Raw genomic sequence first — 23863 nt, forward strand, 5'->3', positions numbered from 1 at the left:
AGAAGACTGTCTCTGGGTCCCATGCTACTTCTATACTTTTACTGTTGGTCTAAAAATAAGGCAGGCATTTCAAATGTTACGATACAGGTTGCTTTCATGACATATCTATGTACATGTTGTGATATGGGAAGGTTATCTCCAAGAATCCCAGAATTTATCTTCTGGGCATAACAAGTCCAAATACCAACACTGTAAAGGAGATTCTAAGAATAAGAAGAATTTATTCAAAAATCCTGGTGATCATTTGCTTCAACTACATAATGTGCTGAATGTACAAAGGTGAATAAATCAACATCCCATCCCTTCCAAAAGCCGATGTATTATCTATGGTCCAAGAAAAAAATGTCTTTGAATATTTATCATTTTCAGACTGAACTCTCACTAAGTATTTGTTATTTTATTTTATTTTTTAGGAAAAAACAACACTGGAGAGTCTGACTCAGCAACTAGCAGTTAAACAGAATGAAGAAGGAAAATTTAGCCATTCCATGATGGATTTTAATATGAGTGGAGATTCGGATGGTTTGTAAAGATTTGATATGTATTCCAATAGTGTGCAGAAGTGTCCATTTAGTACAATTACAACTAGTAAAAAGTATACCATTACAATAGGAGCTCATGTGTACTGAGTAGCCCCCATGTGCCCAGCACTCTGCTGAGTGCTTTGCATGGATCCCTGGCACAACCTGTGAGATAAATATGATTCCAGATAAAGAGATTGGCCCTTAGGGAATTTGAATCATTTTTTCCCAAGGTTCTAGGGCTGTAAGTGCCAGAGGCAGGTCTTGGATTCAAAATGAAATGATTCCAAGCAAATATTCTTAATCACCATCTACCCTGTCTCTCGCTTCCTTATTTCTTGTACCTGAAACAAGCTTTTCAGAAATTTGCATCTATAAGCTCATTTTCCAGTTTTCATTTGTCAACCCCTGACCAGAATACATGGTTCAGAGGACATTTTTGCGATGGTTTCTTGCATTTTGGAACCTTTCCCTCTTCCGCTATCTACCATACATTGACGTGCTCTGCCTACTCTGTAACCGAGTAGAACTCCACCTACCAGACTCTTGCCTTGCTCACATGCCTCGAGACTTCTGTTGTCTGCATCATCTCTGAATATTCTAAACATCCGCAGTGACAACTAATTAAGCTGATGATCCACTTTTAATAGCACAGCAAAGAGGGAAAAAGAAGCAACTGCTGTTATTCCTCTAACACGGAGCCCCAACTGGAAAGGTCTCTCCAGTGTCAGGTGACATGTATGCATTGGAAGAGCACTGTCCTCACATTTATTATTTGTTGCAGAGGCAGTTGCCCGCTTGTAGGAAAGCCTGCACCAAGGCAAAACACACTTTAGGACAGAGGAGCTCACTTGGATCTCCCCAAACACACAAGTGCCTATTTGTACCTTGGGCCAATTATGCTTTTAAGTCCAATTCGCTGGCCAAGGGACTAACCAAACTTGAGCATTCAACCAGATAATTATGTCAAAACCGAATTTTATTCTATTGGCTATCTAAGAAAAGTCTGTGTTTTACTGGTCTATTATATCCAAACATTTCCTTCTATTTTCTACTTTGCTTGGATAAGATAAACCTGGCCTAAGTACATACAAAGAGCTTGTTTAGCTCTGATGAAGTCACAGAACATTCACTTCACCGCTTATGTTGCTGTAAGGTGTAAGAACAGGAAAAAGCAGATGTGCAAATGATCATTTGCTAGTTACAAACTTGCTTTAGAAAGATGTTGCCATATATTAGCACTCATTTTTGTCAATAAAAAAACAATTACTGGTATACCACATTTCATAAATTTTAAGTTATATTAGCATGATAAAGGATATGAAAGATAACAGACATTAAAACAGCAAAGTTTTGTTACTGTTGTTTGTTGAATTCAGTCATGCTTGTATGCAAAGTATTTCCCAATCTTCATGAGACCAAAGAGCATATAATGAGTGAGAAATAATGATATGCTGTGTTTTTTGGTTTGCTGCTACATAGGTCTTCAAGTGTAATTTTGGTTGACTCCTATTCCTTCGAATTAAGAAAAGAAAGGAAGAATATGATGGAGAAGGGGGAAACTGCTTTTATCAGTACTATATGCTCAAAATCTCAAATTATTTTAAAATTTTGTATGGTACCAATCTTGCTCTCTTCCATATTTTGTAATGATAGCCCTGGAAAACTTGGTGTCAGAGTGTTCAGTTTCTCTCTCTCTCGCTCTCTCTCTCTCTCTCTCTCTCTCTCTCTCTCTCCTTTCTCTTTTTCTTTTTTCTTTTTGCCTAAACTCAAGAACCTCTGGAAGCTCTTTAATCTGCTGAAGCTATTCTACAAAGTCACATAAAGCCTAGAGGAGTGATGGCAGCTCCCTGAGGTTCCACTGTGATTCTTGGCCGTGTTTTATCATCATGAGTCTTGCTGATTGGAATGTAACTGTCAGTGGGTCTCTGGATAACTTAGGCAAACATTAGGGGCAAAATAAAGGAGAAGGAACTTTTTTCCCCCACCTTAAATAGGTGGCTGTTGACTTGGTAGGAAACCATAGTAATGTAGCTATTTGTCTTTTTTCCTGTATTTTTTCAAATATCTTTTTGGGAAGCAGACTATCATTGCTACATCAGAATATTTTATGCATTTATTATTAGCACATAATTTTAAAGAAAATCCAGAAACACTATAGGAGAATGTCTATATTGTAGTTTAACCTCAAAATTTGATCTAGCTGCATTTTTATTTATATAACCTCAGAGAGAGGAAAGGGGCATGCATATGCTGTTCTGATAGTCCTTAGGTAGCAGAGACACATACTTGCCCATACTAATCCAATCTGTCAAACATATTAGTGCTTCACAATTTTTTAGCTTTTTCGCCTATCTAATATTTCTATAGTACTTGCATGTCTATTAACCTAATTCAACTATTCTCTGTCCAATTTGCATCAATCAAAGACCACATATTCAAGTTTCTTATGGGCTCTTGAAACTAAATGGTGAAATAATCCACCATTGTAAGAAAAGGAAATATATTATAAATGGATTAAAAACACAAATACAGCATTTGCCACCACAAGGCTAATCACAAAAACTTCATAAACAAGCATCTGTCTCAAGAACTGGAAGTACCATTATCACATGTACTTTTTATTTTCAGATATTTTAATAGTCTGAAAAACAGTAGTGCAAGGAACAGAAATGTCAAAAGTTTTCACACTAATGAGAAACAATGTGTCCTATTTTTAGGAAGTGCTGGAGTCTCAGAATCAAGAATTTATAGAGAATCTAGAGGGCGTGGTAGCAATGAACCCCACATAAAGCGTCCAATGAATGCCTTCATGGTGTGGGCTAAAGATGAACGAAGGAAAATCCTTCAAGCCTTTCCCGACATGCACAACTCCAACATCAGCAAGATATTGGGTAAGAAAAGCATGAAAGGTTAAGTGATGTATGGATTAAATGTACAGTTCTGTTTTCTGGGCTTGTTGAAAGATATGGGGTTTGGAGGCCAGCCAGCTCATGTTATCTGCTTATCCTATATAATAAAAGGCTAATTATGCAAATTGTCCCCTCGGGAGTTCCACTGGGAGACCAGGAGTTAGATCACTCACTATGATGTGCGCTGACCACCAGGGGGTGGCGTGGAACATGCCGGGTGACCAGCTGCAGCAAGAGCATGTGCAGGCAGCAAGAGAAGGAGGAGGCAGGAAGGCCTGGAGATGGGGAACCTGATCCGTCCTGATCACTGATCAGGCCTAGGGACTTACCCGTGTACGCATTTCATGCACCAGGCCTCTAGTCTGAAAATAAGTTCCAGCATTGAGCCTTTTCTTCTGATGGTGGAACAGTCTGTGTTTGTTGGGATATGTGCCCCATTACTACAGCTAATTTAGTTGTGTGTCTCTATATTAATGGTAATATCGTCTCTTCTTCAAAAATCTAGAAATATTTGTACTAAGACTAGGAAAAAGGTTTCTTTTTTATGGGGTATTAATAATCATTTTAATATTTTCATGTTTTATTTTTTTCTACTTCTCCTCTTGTTCTCTTTATTAACTTATTTATATTTATATGTGAACTTTGGCCCACACTTAAAATCCCATATGCAAAAGAAGCAAAAATTGGCTTATATGAAAGAAATTGTTTTCCTCTAAGCCTTAGAGGGGTTTGGGTGACTGGGTGGAAAAGGTGAAGGGATTCAAAGTATAAATTAATAGTTACAAAATAATCACAAGGATATAAAGTACAGCATAGGGAATACAATAGATAATATTGTAATGACTAGACATGGTGCCAGGTGGGTACTGGAAATATTGGGGAAACACTTTGCAAAGTTATGACTGACCACTGTGCTATACACTTGAAACTAATACAAAATAATATCAACTATAAACTATACTTGAAAAATAAAATTAAAAAATACAAAACACTTAAACTTCTGTCTCAGTTTTCCTCTAAAATGATTGAGATTTTTAAATGAATGTTATTATAAAAGGGATATGAAGCTTGTATGTAGAAAATGTGAATATATCTATGTGTAATACAAAAACGGAACTGATCAGCCCTAGCTGGTTTGGCTCATTGGCCAAGGGACTGAAGGGTTCCTGGCCCTGGTTGGGGTGCCTGTAGGCAGCAACCAACCAATGAGTCTCTCTCAAGTCAATGTTTCTCTCTCTCTGTCTCTTCCCCTCACTTCCACTCTCTCTAAAAAGTAAATGGAAAAATATCCTAGGGTGAGGATTAACGAGAGAGAGAGAGAGAGAGAGAGAGAGAGAGAGAGAGACTGATCAAAAGGAAATGCACACTTTTTTACATCTCTTAACATCTCTGATCTATTTTTCCTTTTTATTGACCAACTTCTACCTTCCACATGGAATTTTTCATTCTTTAAAAAACTCTATACCTGTTTTATTTGGGAAAAACTCTAGAAAAGAAAAAAATGCTTTCTGTAATCATATTTCATATTTTAATATATCAGTCATTTTCAAATTAGAAAACCCAAACTGTAAAAGTAAAACCTACTAAATACTAAGATTGTTTAAATTGGCTTTATATTCATCAACTCATATGTCTGAATACTAAAAGGTGATAATCACTGATTAAAACTTTATCTTAAGTATAAGAGAAATATCAGTTTTGACGTAAAATATTTTAGGAAATTTTAGCAAAAGCTTTTATGGGAAAAAGATGACTAGCTAAAAGAATTCCTTTCTGGTTAAAAGGAAAGACTATTACAATAACCACATGAATATATTATAACAGACTACATGAAAGAGAGTGCTACCTAATTTCAGACTAAATTAAGAAATTGTTTTAATTAAAGATACAACAGGAAAAAGAAACACTGAGGTGTTTGGGACCTTAATATTTAGTCATAGCTTCAAATAAATGAGTGATCTTTAAATATCCACAAGATTATTCTTAATGGCCCATTTCATATAAAAGTACAAAGAAAGCTTGATGTTTTCCTTTTTGCTGATTGTTTTGGATAACAGCCTCCAACAGCATGCCGCTAATTCATTCTGCTTAAAACAGGCGCTTGAGCTGGGTTGACATTTTACGTAGTCTCTGGGGATCCTAGTTGACATTTTAAAGGGCTTCTAAGCATTTTATAATACCCTAAAATCTGGTTTTAATAAGCCATTCTGCTGAAATTGTTAACATAAGGAATCACCTTTTACTGTTTTGGCACTAGATCAGGGAATGGGGGACATCTTTTTCCTATTAGATATACAGTAGTTGGAGTAAAATGTGCAAATTCATTACAGACTCCACAGAGATGACAACGTTGCTCAGCTCAAACTCTTCATTTTTATTGTATTGCTGGATTTGGACAGGAAAGAAGCACTTTTGAGACCGTATTTTTTTTTCTTTTATTTTGAACATCAAACATTTTTTATTGAATCTTCCTCTTTGTCATCAGAAGGAATACCCACATGTCCTTCTCTGTTTTGAATTGTAAAAGGCCAGTCTTCTGATAAAATAGGGAACTTACTCCCTGTACGTGGTCCAGGGTAAGCAACCAGCCGCACCCAAATCAAGTCGATGTTGTCATGCGTTTGGAAACAGAGGAAACGCTTTCCTGCCATTCTCATCGAGTGGGTTTCAGGGGTTCATGTCACAGCTCCATACAGGGGTTGTACCTGCAAAGCCATTGAAACCAAAACCTACCTTGTCATGTGGTTAACCCTATTCAGAACTTACCACTAAAAAATAAAAATGGCATTTGCTACCAAACTAAAACACTGTTGTACCCTGTAGTGAATGGAAGAGTTAGCCTTTTACCCCAGTCAGTGCTTAAGCTATCTTTTTTGTTGTTGTTGTTAATCCTGAGGATATTTTTTCATTGCTTTTCAGAGAGAGTGGAAGGGAGGGAGGAAGTGGGGGAGAGAGAGAGAGAAACATCGATGTGAGAGAAACACAGCAACTGGTTGCCTCCCGCACACCCCGGACTTGCGGGTGGGGAGCAAGCCCTCAACCCAGATATGTGCCTTTGACTGGGAATCAAACCCATGACCTGATGCTCTAACCATATAGCAACAGCAGCCAGGGTGCTATCTTTTTTAAATACATCAATAATGAACTATCAGAAAGGGAAACTATGAAAACAGTCCTATTGGCAATTGCATAAAAAATGTAAATGTCTAGGAAATAAAAAGACCTGTACTTGGAAAATGATTAAACTCTCTTAATTTTTAATTTTAAAAGGACTAGTAACTATGCTACCGTAAAATTTTAAAATGTATCTTAGAATTTAGCGATAACTCCAGAGAAATTATGCTAGTAAATGTCTAAATAGTGTGTGATTCTGGGTCATGCCATATTTAGAAGCCAACTTCTCTGAAAATTAATTTCTCTTTCATTACACATAGCTATAATATATATATATATATATATACTCTTTCTCTGTATGCATTTTAGCCATACCCAACTTTCTTTAAGTTCATCTAATCCCCCTTCCTACTGCAAGGCCTTAACTGCAAGGCCTTGACCATCCCATTCTTCCCCCATAGGATGCTCTTCTCTCTCTGATACCTATCGGAGTCACTTCTGCAGCAGAGCCTTCCTCACCTACAGAAGACTGATTCCACCTCTTTACCATATGTTCTTACAGCTTCCTATACTTTCCTTAACTATAATTAAAATAATAAATTGTATAATTAGATGTTTAAGATATTTTCCTCCCCTGTAAGAAAAGAAGACCCACTAATAATTCACCACTGCATAGTCAGTAATTAATACAGCATCATGCACGGAGTGGGAAATCTAAAAAAAAGTTTTCACATACCAAGGCAGGTTACTATGAGGCAGAAACAGTTCCTTTCCTTAGAGAAACATATTCTTTTCAAGCTTATATAATATTCAGACTTTGGGAAGAATCATTGGCCATTCTATTCAAAATGAAAATGCTATTTTGCTGTTGTTGTTGTTCTGTGGGTTGGTGATAAAGGTAACCAGTGAATTATAAGTCAACCATTCTTGACCCATTTTGTAGTGTATTCCTATAATTATTCAGTAAGTTTATTTTGCTCAGCTCATTTTTTCAGTCCCTGATATGAAATACAAAATTCTGGTATACTGTACATACTTACAAGAAACTCCACAAAAAGAATTGATCCCTAGTTCAATGGTGATATACTTTTATTTGTGTATTTATTTGCCATGAGAACAACATAATGGTTTTCAAGTACTTGAGCGTAATGTTGGGCAATAAGGAATCTGAGCCTGAACCTATAACTAACAATGTTGGACACTGCTAATTACACACAAGTTTGATAAAGGAATGGAAAAATAAATTCTATTGTTTGAACTGTAACCTTGTTTCTGTTGTAAATAGAACAAAATCATATTGACTGCCTAGATTGGAAAAATTTGTTTATAAACCTTTGGAACACCTGTTACAAATTGTTTAGGAAACAATTCTAAAGGAAGAGCTATTGCCCCTTCCCTTGTGTTCCTTTAAGACAGTTAACAGCCCAGGTTGGGGAATTCCCTGCAAGAACTATTCATCAGGAGCTATTTGCATTTGAGATGTGGAGTTATGCCTGAGTAATGAACCCATTTGAAAGCTTTTAAGATCTTGCTTAGATGACTCCGGAAGGCAGGTAAAAGCAGCAGTGCCCATACATATTGGGTAGGGATCTCCTAATTCTGGTAATTTGGATCTTTTTGCATTTGAAAAGGGTTGAGCTGAATTTTTGGAGATAAGCGCATTCCATCTGCAAATAGATTTTTTTCACATGTTCAATAAGAAATAAACATTATTCCTACGACTCCTTTTAGTACTTCACATAGCCATACTGACAGCAGTTAAGCTTTAAATTTTATCTCTATTGAGAATTAGCATAAACTATTTGTAATTAAGCTTCAGGAGTTGTTTTTGCATTCCTAGTTGAATACAAAACAAAAAAGTGAAAAGGAGGGGGAAATCAATTTGAGTTAATATTAGTAATGCATACTATAAAGTAATATCTCTATATATTATTGAAAGTGTTTTATTAAAAGTCTTCCTTACTTGTTAATGTAATTCTGACCTCTGCTAGATCATATTTAGTAGGTGGGTATAGGTGTGTAAAGGCATACATTGTTGAATACTTTCAATTCCATCAAACCTGACCTTGAGTCACAAATCTGCAATTTAATAGTTGTGTGGCCTTGGGTGAGTTACTTCATCTACCTGAACTTCAATTTTCTCAACCTATGGAAGTAGGTGTTAAAGCTATCTTATAGAATTGTGGTGAAAAATAAAAATGAAACAATTTATCTAAAATTTTACCACAGTCCCTAGCACACAGTAAACAGTGCATGTTCATTAATATAATATTTTATAATTAAAATTGTAATAAAATGAACTATTAAACTATAATTATTCTTGTAAATATATGTAAACATTTTGAGAGAATGGCAATTATATATAATAAACATTAGAAACCTTTGTAGTAATACACCCCTACATAAAAATATTCAAAACTAGATAATTAACCTCAGATTCAAAATATGTAATGAGTTTTTGCATAACTTTTTAGTTCACACTTGAATTCTATCATGGTCTAACATAGAAATGAAAGATATATCCATTAAATTACCTATAAGCTGTTAAGTACATACCAGACCAGTTTGGCTAACTTGGTCATTCATGCCAGAAAAAAAGTACATCTATTGCCCAGCATTTGGACCTTTGGGTGCACAGTTTCCTTGAAGACAGAACCCCTAACACCTCCATCCTGGTGGAATCTCACCTCTTGAGTCAAAGCTCACGAATCAAAAACATGATTATGTCCTTCTGGATTTGGGCCAACATTTTTACTTTAGATGTTCTTGTGCTCAGGTGTGTCTCTTTAGGATCCTCGGCAGCTGTGCCAAGCGGAACCCTAACCTTCTTTTCCCCGTAGGGTCTCGCTGGAAAGCTATGACAAACCTAGAGAAACAGCCATATTATGAGGAGCAAGCGCGTCTCAGCAAGCAGCACCTGGAGAAGTACCCCGACTACAAATACAAGCCCAGGCCGAAGCGCACCTGCCTCGTGGACGGCAAGAAGCTGCGCATCGGGGAATACAAGGCGATCATGCGGAACCGGCGGCAGGAGATGCGGCAATACTTCAACGTTGGGTACGGACCGTTCCGTGGTGTTTTCTAGAAAACACTCCTGTTCTATTGAATGGGATGGGAGGCGTGTGTTTAGCTGGCGAAGCGGGATGTTGGAGAAGAGCCTGAGCAGTGTCCTTTCAGAGTAAATCCTCCCCCAGATCCCGGAGGAGCATCCATCCCTGTCAGTTCACTCCGAGCGCCTGGAACAATGGCTCTAACATGAGCTCGGTAGACGGCTGGCTTGAAAATCTAGTATCTGAAAGTAAATGATTGTGAAGTTTGCTCTTCAAAACTCAGAAGTATTGCTGGTTCTTTTCCTCGTTGGTTTTCATTACTCCCAAGGCTTCGCAGAGATAAATGCCACCACAAGTAACAATTTTGTTGAGAGAATACAACCAAAAAATGATTTGAAAAGAAAGAAACACTGATTTCTGGGTTTAGAGAGGTTTCTGGGTGATCAAGGCACATACAGTGAGTGGTCTTTGTAGGGCACACAAATGAGGGACTCTATTTAGGGCACAACCAGGTGTGAATGAGAAAGGTCTCTTCTGAATTAAGAATGCAGCTCTTGCCTGGTCTGTGTGACTCAGTGGGTTGAGCGTCCTCCCATGCACCAGGAGGTCGCTGGTTCAATTCCAGGCCAGGCACATGCCCGGGTTGTGGGCTCTAGTAAATGATTTTGAAGTTTGCTCTTCAAAACTCAGAAGTATTGCTGGTTCTTTTCCTCGTTGGTTTTAATTACTCCCAAGGCTTCGCAGAGATAAATGCCACCACAAGTAACAATTTTGTTGAGAGAATACAACCTAAAAATGAACACCATGCATGAACCATATACCCAGGTTTCCGGCTTCATCCTCAGTAGTCCTCAGTTGGGGGTGTGTAGAAGGCAGCCAGTTGATGTTTCTCTCTCATGGATGTTTTGCTCTCTCCCTCTCCCTTTCTCTGAAATCAGTATATATGAAGAATGCAGCTCTCATAACCCAGGGACACAGACAATCATGTGGTGAAGGCCTGGAGGAGGGCAAGACAAAGGGGGAGGAAACTGGGGACATCAGTAATAGAGTCAACAATTTTTAAAAAATATTTTTTATTGATTTCAGAAAGGAAGGGTGAGGGAGAGAGAGAGAAACATCAATGATGAGAGAGAATCATTGATTGGCTGCCTCCTGCATGCCTCCCACTGGGGATCAAGCCCACAACCCAGGTGTGTGCCCTGACCAGGAATCAAACTGTAACCTCCTGGTTCAGAGGTTGATGCTCAACCACTGAGCCATGACAGCCGGGCTAGAGTCAACAATTTTTTAAAAAGCAGCTCTTGGGATGTTTTATCTTTTCCTACAGCAATGCTGTTGAGCACCCCATAATATGCTACCTGCAACTGCATTGCTTCTGCAGAATTTTCTCAAAAAATACAGAAATAAAGTTGCTCATACTTGGAACAGAAATAAGTAAGACCCCAAGAGCTTTTTAGAATAAATACTGTAATGAAAATGGTCAGAGGATACCTTAGAAAAAACCTTTTCAAATATGCCCCACCCCCTCCATTCCTTTGAAAAGATCATCATGCTCTGTCTGGGTTCTATGGTTTATACACCAGTGCATGGCTCTTTGCAAAGCTCAGATGAAACCCCATACTTCTTGGAGAAGTAGTGAACAAATGAACATATGAATGAGTGAAAGAATGCATGAACACCATTTATTAATCCCTTTCTACTAGGATTAGCCCATAATTTGTAGCTCCTAATGCAAAATGAAAATACAGGGTCCCTGTTTAAAAATTCATTAAGAATTCTTACCATTTGCAACTGCATAGATGGAACTGGAGAGCATTATGCTAAGTGAAATAAGCCAGTCAGAGAAAGATAAATATCACATGATCTCACTCATTTATGGAATATAATGAACAACATAAACTGATGAACAAAAGTAGCGTGAGAGTCATAGAAGCATCGAACAGACTGTCCAACCTATGAGGGAAGGCGGTGGGGTGAAGGGGTAAGAGATCAACCAAAAGGCTTGTATGCATGCATATTGAGCATAATCAATGAACACAGACTGCGGGGGGTGGGCGCAGTGGGGGGATGAGTGGGCATGTTGGGGGGTGGGGGCAGCGAGGGAATGGTCAATGGGGGAAAAAAGGAGACTTATGTAATACTTTAAACAATAAAGAATTTAAGTTAAAAAATTATTAAGAACTTTAAGACTGTGACAACAGACCTTTAAGACAAGGGTAGAATCTTTCTAAGCCCTGAGGCCTGTGTAGCTTCGGAGATTGTCCTCCCATAAGACTGGCGTTGTTTCCTACCCCCACCTAAATCTATGTCAGGGATTAGGTGGAATATGATATTATTTAGTTCTGGTGAGTTCTGGGCAATCGATTACTTTCAGAGTTCTAATACTTTAGGATCTTTCCATTAAAATTGAATTGTAATTATTTTTTTCAATGTTTCTGCATGCTGCAATGAAGAAGAACATGAGAGTCATAGAAGCATCGAACAGACTGTCCAACCTATGAGGGAAGGCGGTGGGGTGAAGGGGTAAGAGATCAACCAAAAGGCTTGTATGCATGCATATTGAGCATAATCAATGAACACAGACTGCGGTGGGTGGGGGCAGTGGGGGATGAGTGGGCATGTTGGAGGGTGAGGGCAGCGAGGGAATGGTCAATGGGGGAAAAAGGAGACTTATGTAATACTTTAAACAATAAAGAATTTAAGTTAAAAAATTATTAAGAACTTTAAGACTGTGACAACAGACCTTTAAGACAAGGGTAGAATCTTTCTAAGCCCTGAGGCCTGTGTAGCTTCGGAGATTGTCCTCCCATAAGACTGGCGTTGTTTCCTACCCCCACCTAAATCTATGTCAGGGATTAGGTGGAATATGATATTATTTAGTTCTGGTGAGTTCTGGGCAATCGATTACTTTCAGAGTTCTAATACTTTAGGATCTTTCCATTAAAATTGAATTGTAATTATTTTTTTCAATGTTTCTGCATGCTGCAATGAAGAAGAAATGAACTAGGGGTCAAGAATTTGGTTTCTTTTGCTTAATCTTTCTGCTTCTTAATTTTTTCATAAATTAGAATAGTAACAAAACAGAATTTATCTCAAAAATCCAACGGGTAACACATGTCTTGTAATCTATAAAGCACTACATGGCAGTAAGGCATTAGAATCGAAGTAGGATACAACTTTTAAATGTTGGGCAATAGTAAGAAAATCACTGCCTTAGTGTTGGACAAACTGAGCAAATTAATGATATAGGAAGGCCCGCATGTAACTACTCATTCACCACGGTCTCTTTGGGGGCATTTCTCTCTTGACAGGCAACAAGCACAGATCCCCATCGCTACTGCTGGTGTTGTGTACCCTGGAGCCATCACCATGGCTGGGATGCCCTCCCCTCACCTGCCCTCCGAGCACTCAAGCGTGTCTAGCAGCCCCGAGCCTGGGATGCCCGTCATCCAGAGCACTTACGGCGTGAAAGGAGAGGAGCCACATATCAAAGAGGAGATACAGGCTGAGGACATCAACGGAGAAATTTATGATGAATACGATGAGGAAGAGGATGACCCAGATGTAGATTATGGGAGTGACAGTGAAAACCATATTGCAGGACAAGCCAACTGATAAGGGTCAAAAGATTGCCGTGACCTTAGGACTTAAAGAAGCCCTAGCTGGTTCATCCTTACCAGTGGCCAAGCACATTAACTTTCTCATACACTGACTGTTACTTTAACTGTTAGTCTTAAATAGTTGGGACATCAGCTGACTAATAGACCTCAGCCTCAAAAGGCTTGGAAAGGAAAAAAATATATACAACAAGCAAACAACAATATCAACAAGAGATTGAAATAAGCTATGGGTAAAATAATGCCAGTAATTCAGCTGCTACATCCAAGCACTGAAGTCTTACCCGTCAACTTTTTTTTTTTTTTAATAAACTTTATGGCTGTTTGTTCTACAATGTTCTAGAAATTCTCACTCAGGTACACAGTGCCAACAAGTGGCTTGTGAATGTGTTTTGTTGTTTTGTGCTACAATTTTTAAAAAGAAATAAGTTTTGTTTTCTTTTGGGGGTTTTCTGGGGGAGGGGTTCCTTTTCCTTTCCTCCTTCCTTTTCTGTTTTTTTTTTTCTTTTATTTCCTTTTTTTATTTTGTAATGCACCTGACAGAAAAAAAAAAGAAAGATGAATTTCTCTTTACTTCTTTCCACCTTCTCCATCTCTATATTTTAAAGATGGAAGTCTGTGCATGGGGGGGGAAGAGGGAAAAAGAGCCTGTTTTTAACTTCCTTGCTATCCATCACAAAATAAGCAATTATGTATTTTCTTTAGAGGACTTTATTGCACACCACACTACATCTTTGAGCAAGTGCCAAATTTGTACTGACGTGTTGACCCAGTTCATTTCTTTTCTTTTTTTCTTTTTCCTGTTCCTTCTTAAGTTAGGACAGTGTTATATCTTAGACAATCCCTTGAAAAACCTAAAATACCAGCAGCTGGTGAGATTTGACTTTTTTTTAAATGGAAACTGTAGGTGCTGTTCTCAGGTGAAAAGAGAGAGAGAGAGAGAGAGAGAGAGAGAGAGAGAAAATGAGAGAGAGAGAGAAGAAATTTAGAGAAAAATATTTTCTGATCTTGGATTTTTGTGTGTATGTATGTGTGTGATTATGGTACTAATAGGAATAACGTTGGACCATTGTGAGTTAAACCCACACCTGGGGATGAAATCCCACATCCTCCTAAGTGACTGGTCTGGAAGCAACCTTGACCTTGACTTTGCACTTCAAATGACAACTTAACCAATATAGGGCTCAGAAATTATATTTTTAAATGTCTAATATAATGACTATTGGATGAATCAGGTGGCCCTGTGTAATAGACGTGCGCATGTATAATATGGAAGCTACTAGCAAACTGCTCCCAGAAGTCCCTTCTCCCTGGTCAGTTGGTTTCCCTAATGTTTGCTACTTAATGATTTCTGTTTGTTTTTCTGTTGATAACATCAAACAAACACAATTGTTGTTTTCCTTGAATACATTTGCCCATGTTCCAGAAATAGAGAATTAGCTTCTTTCTTCAAAATTCCATCCTCTCCTGTTGAGGAAATGGAACTGATGGTTTTTTATAAGGTATCTTTCATCTCTCCAACACACACGAGGTGGAGGCCATTTGCATTTCAGAATTGTGGGCCACGCGCATCTCATGCAAAAAGCGGGATTTTATTAAAAGTCATCGCAGCCCAACACAATGGAGCCTGGCTGAACCCGGGGACCCTTACCACTGTGCTTCCCTGGCTGTCAGAGGAAGCCCCTGGAGTCCAAGTTTAAGGTTCCAGCGGAGTGTGTGCATAGAGCAACAATGGATGGTGACGGGACTGCTTGTTCAGTGTTGCCAGCCAAATGCTAAGGCAGTGTGGGCCTTGTGCAAATAAATGCAAACTCATTGAAAGTCAGTTGCCATTATTTGTGCGGAAGCATCAAACAGTAAATACTCCAACCAGTAGTTTGGAAGTGCTGTGAGTTTAACTCCAGTCATCACCTTCCTGTCCCACCCCACTCCCCCCAACCCGACCTTACAATTTGATTTTTGCATATAACTAAGAAGTCCTTTTTATTTTTCTCTCTCTCAAAAGACTTGCTCTGGGGTTTTGCTTGGAGGGGCCGATCATATCCTGCATGTCAGAGATTTTGTTTTGTTTGTTTTTCTGTTTGTTTTTGATGACTGTATTTTCATTTGAACTGCCTCTTTTTGCTAGTGTTGTAATAATGATGATGATGATAAAAATAATAATAATAGTAATAATAATAATAATAATGGTCAGCTGTTCCCAGATTAGTAAGTTATGTATAATTTATTTCTCCCTTTCTATTTTATTCTGCTCTGATTGGGAAGTGCAGCCAATAAGCTGTTAGATATTTAAAATGAATTTTCACACACACACATGCACACACATTTACCCAGATAATTTTACTGCTCCTTACATAAGTTTTCTCCTTTAAAAAAAAAAAATCTGGCCCCAATAATGTCAAGTTCTGGTGTTTAATACAAAGGAGTGAATTAATAGGAGGGTCACATTCAATCTTAATTAACTTATGCTCTCATCAGTCATTTTGGTTATTTAATTGCCACAGTCATCTAGAGCCAATTTTTTTGTTTGTTTCATTTTGTTTTCAAGCACTCTGGATAAGAAAAAATAGACACTTGTTTTTATAGCGTTATTATGTACAATGTGAAAACAGATTTTTAAAAATTTGTTCTCTGTCTTCATTAAGAAATTCTCTCTGATTTATGTGGGTTCACGTCTCACATTTGCTGGATACTTATTTTACCCCATGTTCTACAAGTACTTTCTTGGTTTTCATTTCATGACTTCGGGCTACAAGAATACTTTGTTTTAGCTCCAGGTAGATGCCACTTGATGGCATGCAAGGCTGAAACCAATTCTAGCACACATTACCAGTGAATTGACAAAACACTTCTGTTTGGTCTTTTTACGTTTGTTTTTCATTTTGTTTTATTTAAAAGGGAAAAGAAAATTGTTAATGGTGACCTTTAACTGCTGAAATTCAGTTAGCTTTATTTAGTTACATTTATGTCACAGAGACTAAACTGTGCATGACTGAAACAAAAGCAAGTTCATGGCCCTGCACTATGTTCTCTTGTTCTGACATCTAACACACTGGTGTTACCATTTCTTTGCCTTAGTTTTCCCCAAAAGAAAAAAAAATTACATTAATGTTTAAAGTGCTTTGAAGTCATTTGATAAAGGTGCTATGAATAGCAACATACTGTGTTAACACATTGCCTTTCTGGCATTTGATTGGTTTATAAATTTTTTTTAAAGGATCTTAAAACCTTGTATTCTTTTTCTGTGCCCCATGTTGACCAAAAGGATAAGGTAGAGGAAATAAAAGTAAGATTAAACTAAAATGAACATAATCTCCCTCCTCTCTCCTTTCTTTCCCTCCCTCCCCATTTACTTCTCTCTCTCTCTCTCTCTCTCTCTCTCTCTCTCTCTCTCTCTCATACCCACACACACACTCACACTTACCCAAGTACAGAGTAATCCTGCCAGAATTCTGGTGTGTGTGTGTGTGTGTGTGTTTATGGCTGTTGTAATCAGTTCCTCTGAAAATAGTCATGTTTTAATATGGATCTAAAAGAACATTACTGAAGAAAAATAAGTTAAAGTTGCTCATTTACAAGTTGCTAACAATTTGGCTACTTACTACAATTGGATAAAATACAAAAGTACTCTTCAGTACACTTATACCTAAATTAGTTGAGTCAATTTTTAGCATTTATTTGGCAACTGCAGTGAAGAGGTAACCATGTATAAAATCCCTCCCAAAGAACATAATCATTGAAACCAAATCCTCTTATAAGGAACAAATATAAGAGTCTTCTTTGATGAAATTATTTCCTAGATTTGATTTCTGGAGTAAACTTTTACCTTAATTCGTTTAAAGATCATTATCTTTAAGTATTTCATGGTCCCATTTCAGATATTTTCTTAGGCCAGAAGTTGTTACTGTTCCAGAAGAAATCTCTTAGATCACTTTTAAACGTCAGAAATAATAACATTTTCAATCATTCTAATAGGTAAATTATTGAATTGTAATAAACAGCTGTATATTTACAAACAGGTTTATAAGATATTTGTTTATCAAGTGAATAGTAAAAGAAAAACTATGGGGTCTGCAAGGAAAAATATGAAGCCCACTGAAAGTGGTTCAGATATCTCTTTGTCTTATAGGGTGTAGGTTTTTGTTTAGACAGGCTTTTACAGTATTTAATTTTAAATTTTCTTATAACTCTCAGTTTCCCAGGTTGAAGATGATGTTGTGTTGAGTTTTCTACTGATTGATTCCTGTCCTCCCAGTGTTTCTGTCACTGGTTCACTATAACAGTATTTATATAGCTCCACTGGCTCTAGAGCCCTTAGTCCTTCTAACATTTTGGATTTTATGAGTGAAAATTGTTTTTAAAAGTAGAAAAGAGACAATCAAATGCCTGGAGCTTAAAACAAAGTATGTGCAACCTACCATCTCACTTGAAATTTAATAAAATAAATAATTATGTAAATATAACATAGAGTTATAGATTTATATTTTGTTCATAACACATAGTGTAATATAAGTTGTATATTTTCATGTTTTCGGTTTTATGTTATCATTCATGCCACAATAAAAATAAAACAGGAGTTTATGTACTCTTAAAAAAAAAAAAAGATGTGGGTTGCCACCAACCTGTTTTTGTTTTTTTGTTTTTGCATTCTCTTTTTTTCAGTATTACTGCCATGCAAGGCACCAATAAAAACAGCAAATGTGTTCTTTACTTATTATACTGTGTTTCTTTTCACAATTATTATTATGAAGGGGTAATCAGTTTTATTATGAAAAGAGCAAAAGTATCAAAAATAATTTTGTTTTCAATATAAATAACCCCACTTCCTAAAGTTGACTTTGAACTGAAAACTAGGAGTTTACTTCTTAAAGGTGGACATTCTGAAAAAGATAGGCCGACCTTGTTATAATGCATCTTTCTCATCAGACAGGATATAGCTCCACTATAATGTCAAAAGTTACTCCATACACATATATAAAATTGAGTCTAATACACTTAGAATCCTACAGCTGTAAGCACTCTTATTGTTGTTTTCCAAAGCTTGACACTGTTATTGATGAGGTTTTCTACACTTCAGGGTTATCTTTCAGCCTGTTGTTAGTATAGAAAAAAAATCTAAATTTCAGATTATGAAATTACTAAGAAGTATAATTTTCAACTTGCTGTTGTCTAATTTAGAATAACAATTCATCTAAATCAGTGGTTCTCAACCTTCTGGGCCTTTAAATACAGTTCCTCATGTTATGACCCAACCATAAAATTATTTTCGTTGTTACTTCATAACTGTAATGTTGCTACTGTTATGAATCGTAATATAAATATCTGATATGCCAGATGGTCTTAGGCGACCTCTGTGAAAGGGTCATTCGACCACCAAAGGGGTTGCGACCCACAGGTTGAGAACCGCTGATCTAAATTGTTTAACACTCTGAGATTGGCCTCTGGATTCTACCTTCAACTTTTTAGCAAATGTTAAACACAAAAAGTCTCCTTTCCTTCCAATGGCTGCTTCCTGCTTATCTCTTCCACCATAGTCATTTTTTTCTACCTTGATATCTATGTGTAATAACTTCCTATATGGCTTTTAGTTCAGTTTGTTGTTGGTGGTTGTTTTTTAGTAAGTATGGCTGGGTCAGATAACAGCTGGTGCAAATGAACATAAAGCATATAAAGAGGATATAGTCTACTAACACTTTGCCCATTCTATACCTCAGAAGCATTTTACAAAGTATGGTCCGTGGACCACCTGATTCAGAAGTAACTGTTAGAAATGTAGATTCCTAGATCCATCTGCAGATGTAGTTGATCAGAATGTCTAGGGATAGAGACAAAGCTGTTGCTCTTCAGCAGCTCCAAATAATTACTCTGCAAGCTCCGGTGTTTCAAGACAACCAGGAGGTGGGGCTATTTTACTCTTCCATCTATCTACCTTTCCTCATCATATTCTGCAGATCCTATTGCCTGCCATACTTTAAGCTTAGGGCTCTGTGCAAACCTCAGAATTTAGGGTCAGTGAGGAGACAAGAGTTTGAGATTAGAAAGAGCTCTCACTATGCCTCTTCACGGGTTGTTTTTGAGGGCACTTGATGCAGCAGGACCATCCTCATATGTTACCCTTGTTTCTCTGCTTCTCCTGTCATTTATTGTGGCAAAGCAGTAGGCTTCAGAGACTCCAGGTGAATGGAACACTGGAAATATAACTGAAACACTCAAACTACACCCACTGAATGTTTGTGGGGAAAAATTGAGGTTCTTTTGAAAGGAAAAAATCCACTGTAGAAGTTGAGAAATAAACATTCTATGTGGCATTTATAATAGACCTCCTATGGCTGCATTGGTCATGGTCTCATCTTGTTTCTTTAGGAAACAGCATCATGAGGATAGGCTAAGACATACTGATGGGGAAAATCTTGTCTGATTATGAAACTTGGCTCATTCAAGGTGCAAAGTCCCAACCACTGCCCATTCTCTCCCATCAAATAAAGCTCACTTAGTTTTGTCCTGTGAAACACCAGTTTAGAAACACTTCCTTGGCCTTAATGTTTTTTAGTTTCTTATGGAATATTTAGGACTAGCATGCAACAAGAGATTGTTTTTACTGCCAGTGCCTTGAATAACTAAACAAATACTGGCAGTAGTGAAACCCCTATTTATCTCAATTTTGCCCATTTTAGATATTGGTGTTTGAGGAAGTTCATGTCTTTGTTTTTTTTAAAAAGAAAAGAAAAATCAGGATACTGTCATTCTTGAATGATTTTAAAGCCCTATTTATACTTGACATTATCATTGAAACCTCAATTATAACAATGGAGGTGAAGGTAAGCATGAATTGGTTCAATGTCTGAGTTAAAATATTTATGAAAAAAAATCCAATTTATTTTTCTTGAGTTTTTAAAGCAACCTAAAAGCTAGCTGAGACCTGTTTTATAAGTAAGCATTGTAATTAGTATGTAAAGTGTATGCAATAGTATTAATACAAGTTCTTTAAAAATAGTTGTTTTCTTAAACAGGCTAAACATCTGTCCTACAATTTGTTCTACCAATTTGCTTAGTAAACTACTTATACCACCAAGAATGAAGCAGTTCAGCTCTGATCACAATCTATCATCATTTTTTAATTAGTTAAATGCACATACACGTGATTTTACCCCGTATTACTAGCATGTCCTAAACATGCAAGTAAATATGGAATGGAATGGTACTTAGTTGCTACTCAAAATATAACCAAGAGGATGAAAGTTGTTTTATCATTGATATTGATGTCTCTACCGATTTAATTTAAAAAAGAAAAAAAAATATTAGCAGAACAATTGTAGGAGTTCAGTAGGCCTGAGTAAACCTCATCATTTTGTATATTGCCTGTTTAATTTAGTATAAAATTTCAGAGTCTGAAAAGCAATCTTAATTACATGCAAACTGTAAAATATATTTGAAATAAAGGCTTTTGTTTATAAAAATCACTGTTGTGATAACTTTTTAATAAATTCATGTTGGAGAAACCATAGAACATATTTAGATAATTACTTACACAGATGACTGACTTTATTCAACTTGCTCCAACATTGGCCCTTGGTAAGCATTCATTTTGCCTTGTATTCCAAATCTACAATTGACTAGAATACAAGTATACAAATTGTGGTTGCATGATCTTAAGTTTGATTCAGAACTACAGTCATTATTAGTAGGCCTCAAATAATTACTCAAATTGTCCTTTTTTATTTTGAAATGATCCTTCAAGCAACATTGTCTTCTGTACAAATGGAATTAGCAATCTGCTTTCTTATGGGCATAGTTTATGTGACATCTGGAAAATAGAGTAAAATTGCCATTAATATAACATTTGGGCACAAATTGCTGACTTTTAGAAATTAAAGAAAAAATTTAGGTTGTCCTCTTTAAAGCAATACCAAATTCCCACTGATTCCACAGATATATAAGCTTTGATATTATAGCATATTATGTCACCTATATCTTAGACCCTTGTTTATAATATTCTCTGATAGAGATTTATCTTTGTCCTCTATTGTTAAAGTAAAAACTAAAAGGTCACTTAATAGTTCAGATACTTCAAGATTACCAAGGATTATGTTGGCAAACTTGAAGAAAGTTTTATCAATTTTACTTTTCAGGTAAATGTTAAAGACACAAAACTTGAGGTTATATCAGGGAAAATATTTAGACATTTTAGTAAATGAAAAATGCAAGCCAGGGAAAATGAATGATAAGAAAAGACTCTTAGGAGGTTATATAGTTTGTGTTGTCTTAATGATTCAATATTTGGCACATATTGAAAGAATGATGCTGCCTTGGTCCTGCTGATGATAAAAATCCCAGCTCTTGTCAAAGTTGATGAATCTTAGGCTTTCTATTTCAACATACTGGCTTTATATAAGTTTATAGGCTCTTTTGCCCATTTTCAAAATTTGGTGTGGCTTACAATAAATGCACAAGTATACGAATGTCATCACAATTAGCACATAGCAAATAAGAAGACAAAAGGTAGAGTAAGAAATAAAAAGGAATATACACATACACATTCACTCACATACTATACTGACATACATACATACATATACATACATGCATGCAATTCATTTTTACTTCTTACTTTTATATCTCTACTATTACAAGAGTGATGATGATGATGATGTGTGTGTGTGTGTGTGTGTGTGTGTGTGTGTGTGTGTACACACTGAGAAGGACACTTCTATCACTAAAACCACAGTTCTTATTTTCAAAGCAATCAGGGCAAAAAAAAAAAAAATACAGGGACTAGAGAATTTTCATTGCTTAATTGAAGGAAGCAACCAGTTTATAATGAGAAATAAACCTTCATTGCCCTAAATTCTCAGAAGGATTTTACACAGAAGGGATAAAAAACAATGCAAATAGCCACCTTTTTTTCTGTGAGCAGATTTACAAAACTTGTTGATTTGTTTCATATATATTTACTCCATCAGTCCTTGAGCAGAGCTTTATAAAGACAACTTACAAGGGGTCAGAAAGAGAAATACTATACATACAAATAGACAACTGGATAAATGGATTAGACATGGATTTACATGGACAAAACTGGAGGAATTTTGATTGTGATGAATATCATGTTGCATAGACTAGATTTTTCAACTATCAGATGTTTAAAATTTGCTTTTAATTATACTATATTCAGTATTGTGAGAGGTCTATACAAGACATAAAACATTTATTCCCTAAACATTTATAATTTCCAAAGAAATAAGACTAACAGACACTAAGAATCAAACAATATAAGAATACCATTAATGAACCATAAATTATAAGTGATATAGCATTTTGAATGAGAACAAGATTTATTTTAATATTTACAAAAACTTCAGCTTCTAAATAAATGTAGTAGGTGGTGAATGGACAACCTCCCATTAAAACAACTAAAAATAGCTGGAAAATTACAAAATTATGTTTTAAAGACATTAGAAAACTATGGAAGAAATGAGGATAGATGAACTACAGTTCCAGAAAAGCAAGAATCTGTCCAAGATGAAGCTCATAATTGCTACTCACTTCTATTTAATGAAGACATTAGCAAACTCTGGGGTGCTATAAAAGATTTGGCAACTTCTGGCTAAAAGAGACACCAGCCTAGCAGTTGTAGGGATCTGAAGTGACAAATTGGAAACCTGAGGGACCTCAAACGCAAAATTGGTTTTGCTAATTGCATATTTGGTGAGTTCTGGGGCTGTGAGGGGTGCTAGAGATTTATAGGGAAAGTTTCTAAAAGAAATATCTCCCTCTGTCATTGAGTGTTCAGGAAATAAAGACCAACCAGAGATCTGCCTCAACTGGACAGCCAGTCTTCTTCTCAAGACATTTGCCAAATTTTATGTTCAAGGGGTAGGATACTGGAGAGTTGGGCTGGGTATTTTAGAAGGGCAGACCTGAATCCCCTGTAGTCTTTCATGGTGAGGAGACAAATGCCCACCATGCTCACAAGTAAAGCTTGGGTGAGTCATACTCTGAGATAAAATAGATGTAGCCTAAGTTTTGGTAAATTTGCTGTGCAATCTTAACACAGCAAAATCCCTGATAAGAGTAAAATGAGCAGCCCTTCACACTATCTAGCACAAGAATGGGCAACTCTACTCTGGCAGAAGATGAAATCATATGAGTTTTATGTAGTTCTTTTATATTAAAAATTTAGGAATAAAAAATTATAAATATTTGAAGAGTCCGAAAAAAAGCTAATAAATCAAAGCAAAATAAAACAGATGTTGGCCCCAAAATGATACTGATATTGAAGTTAGCAAACAAAGACTTTAATATAAGTAGCATATTCAAGAAAATCAATCAAAGAGATGAAATATATAAAAAATAATTAAGTGGGAGGAACTAAGATGGCGGCAGAGATAAACACCGGGAAATTAATGCCGCTCACAACAATTGATTAATACCTCAGAAAAACAATACGGACATCATCCAAAACCACAGGAAGCCTGGCTGACTGTAAATTCTACAACTAGAAGGAAGGAAAGGCACACTGAGAGCAAGAGAAGCTGCAGAAGAGAAGCGCAGAGGTAAGGGGCTCGCGCGCGCGCGGAAAGGGGCTGGCACCTGAGGACGCGGCTGTCTTTTTGAATACGGAGGGAGTCACAAGCTCCTGAAGGCTCTGAACT

General features: G+C 36.7%; 1 protein-coding gene across 1 annotated transcript in view; it reads left to right on the forward strand.

The window, feature by feature from the left end:
• The window catches only part of SOX5 (SRY-box 5), a 78062-nt gene extending 64427 nt beyond the window's left edge, over nucleotides 1-13635 (forward strand). Inside the window, exons 4-7 of the mRNA XM_006769636.1 lie at nucleotides 414-522; nucleotides 3242-3415; nucleotides 9388-9604; nucleotides 12909-13635. Of these exons, the coding sequence (XP_006769699.1) occupies nucleotides 414-522; nucleotides 3242-3415; nucleotides 9388-9604; nucleotides 12909-13212 (804 nt within the window). The 3' untranslated portion in view covers nucleotides 13213-13635. The remainder of the gene's footprint in view (nucleotides 1-413; nucleotides 523-3241; nucleotides 3416-9387; nucleotides 9605-12908) is intronic.
• The last annotated feature ends 10228 nt before the right edge of the window (nucleotides 13636-23863 follow it).

This window comes from Myotis davidii, unplaced genomic scaffold (assembly GCF_000327345.1).
Source record: "Myotis davidii unplaced genomic scaffold, ASM32734v1 scaffold163, whole genome shotgun sequence".
Taxonomy (NCBI): Eukaryota; Metazoa; Chordata; class Mammalia; order Chiroptera; family Vespertilionidae; genus Myotis; species Myotis davidii.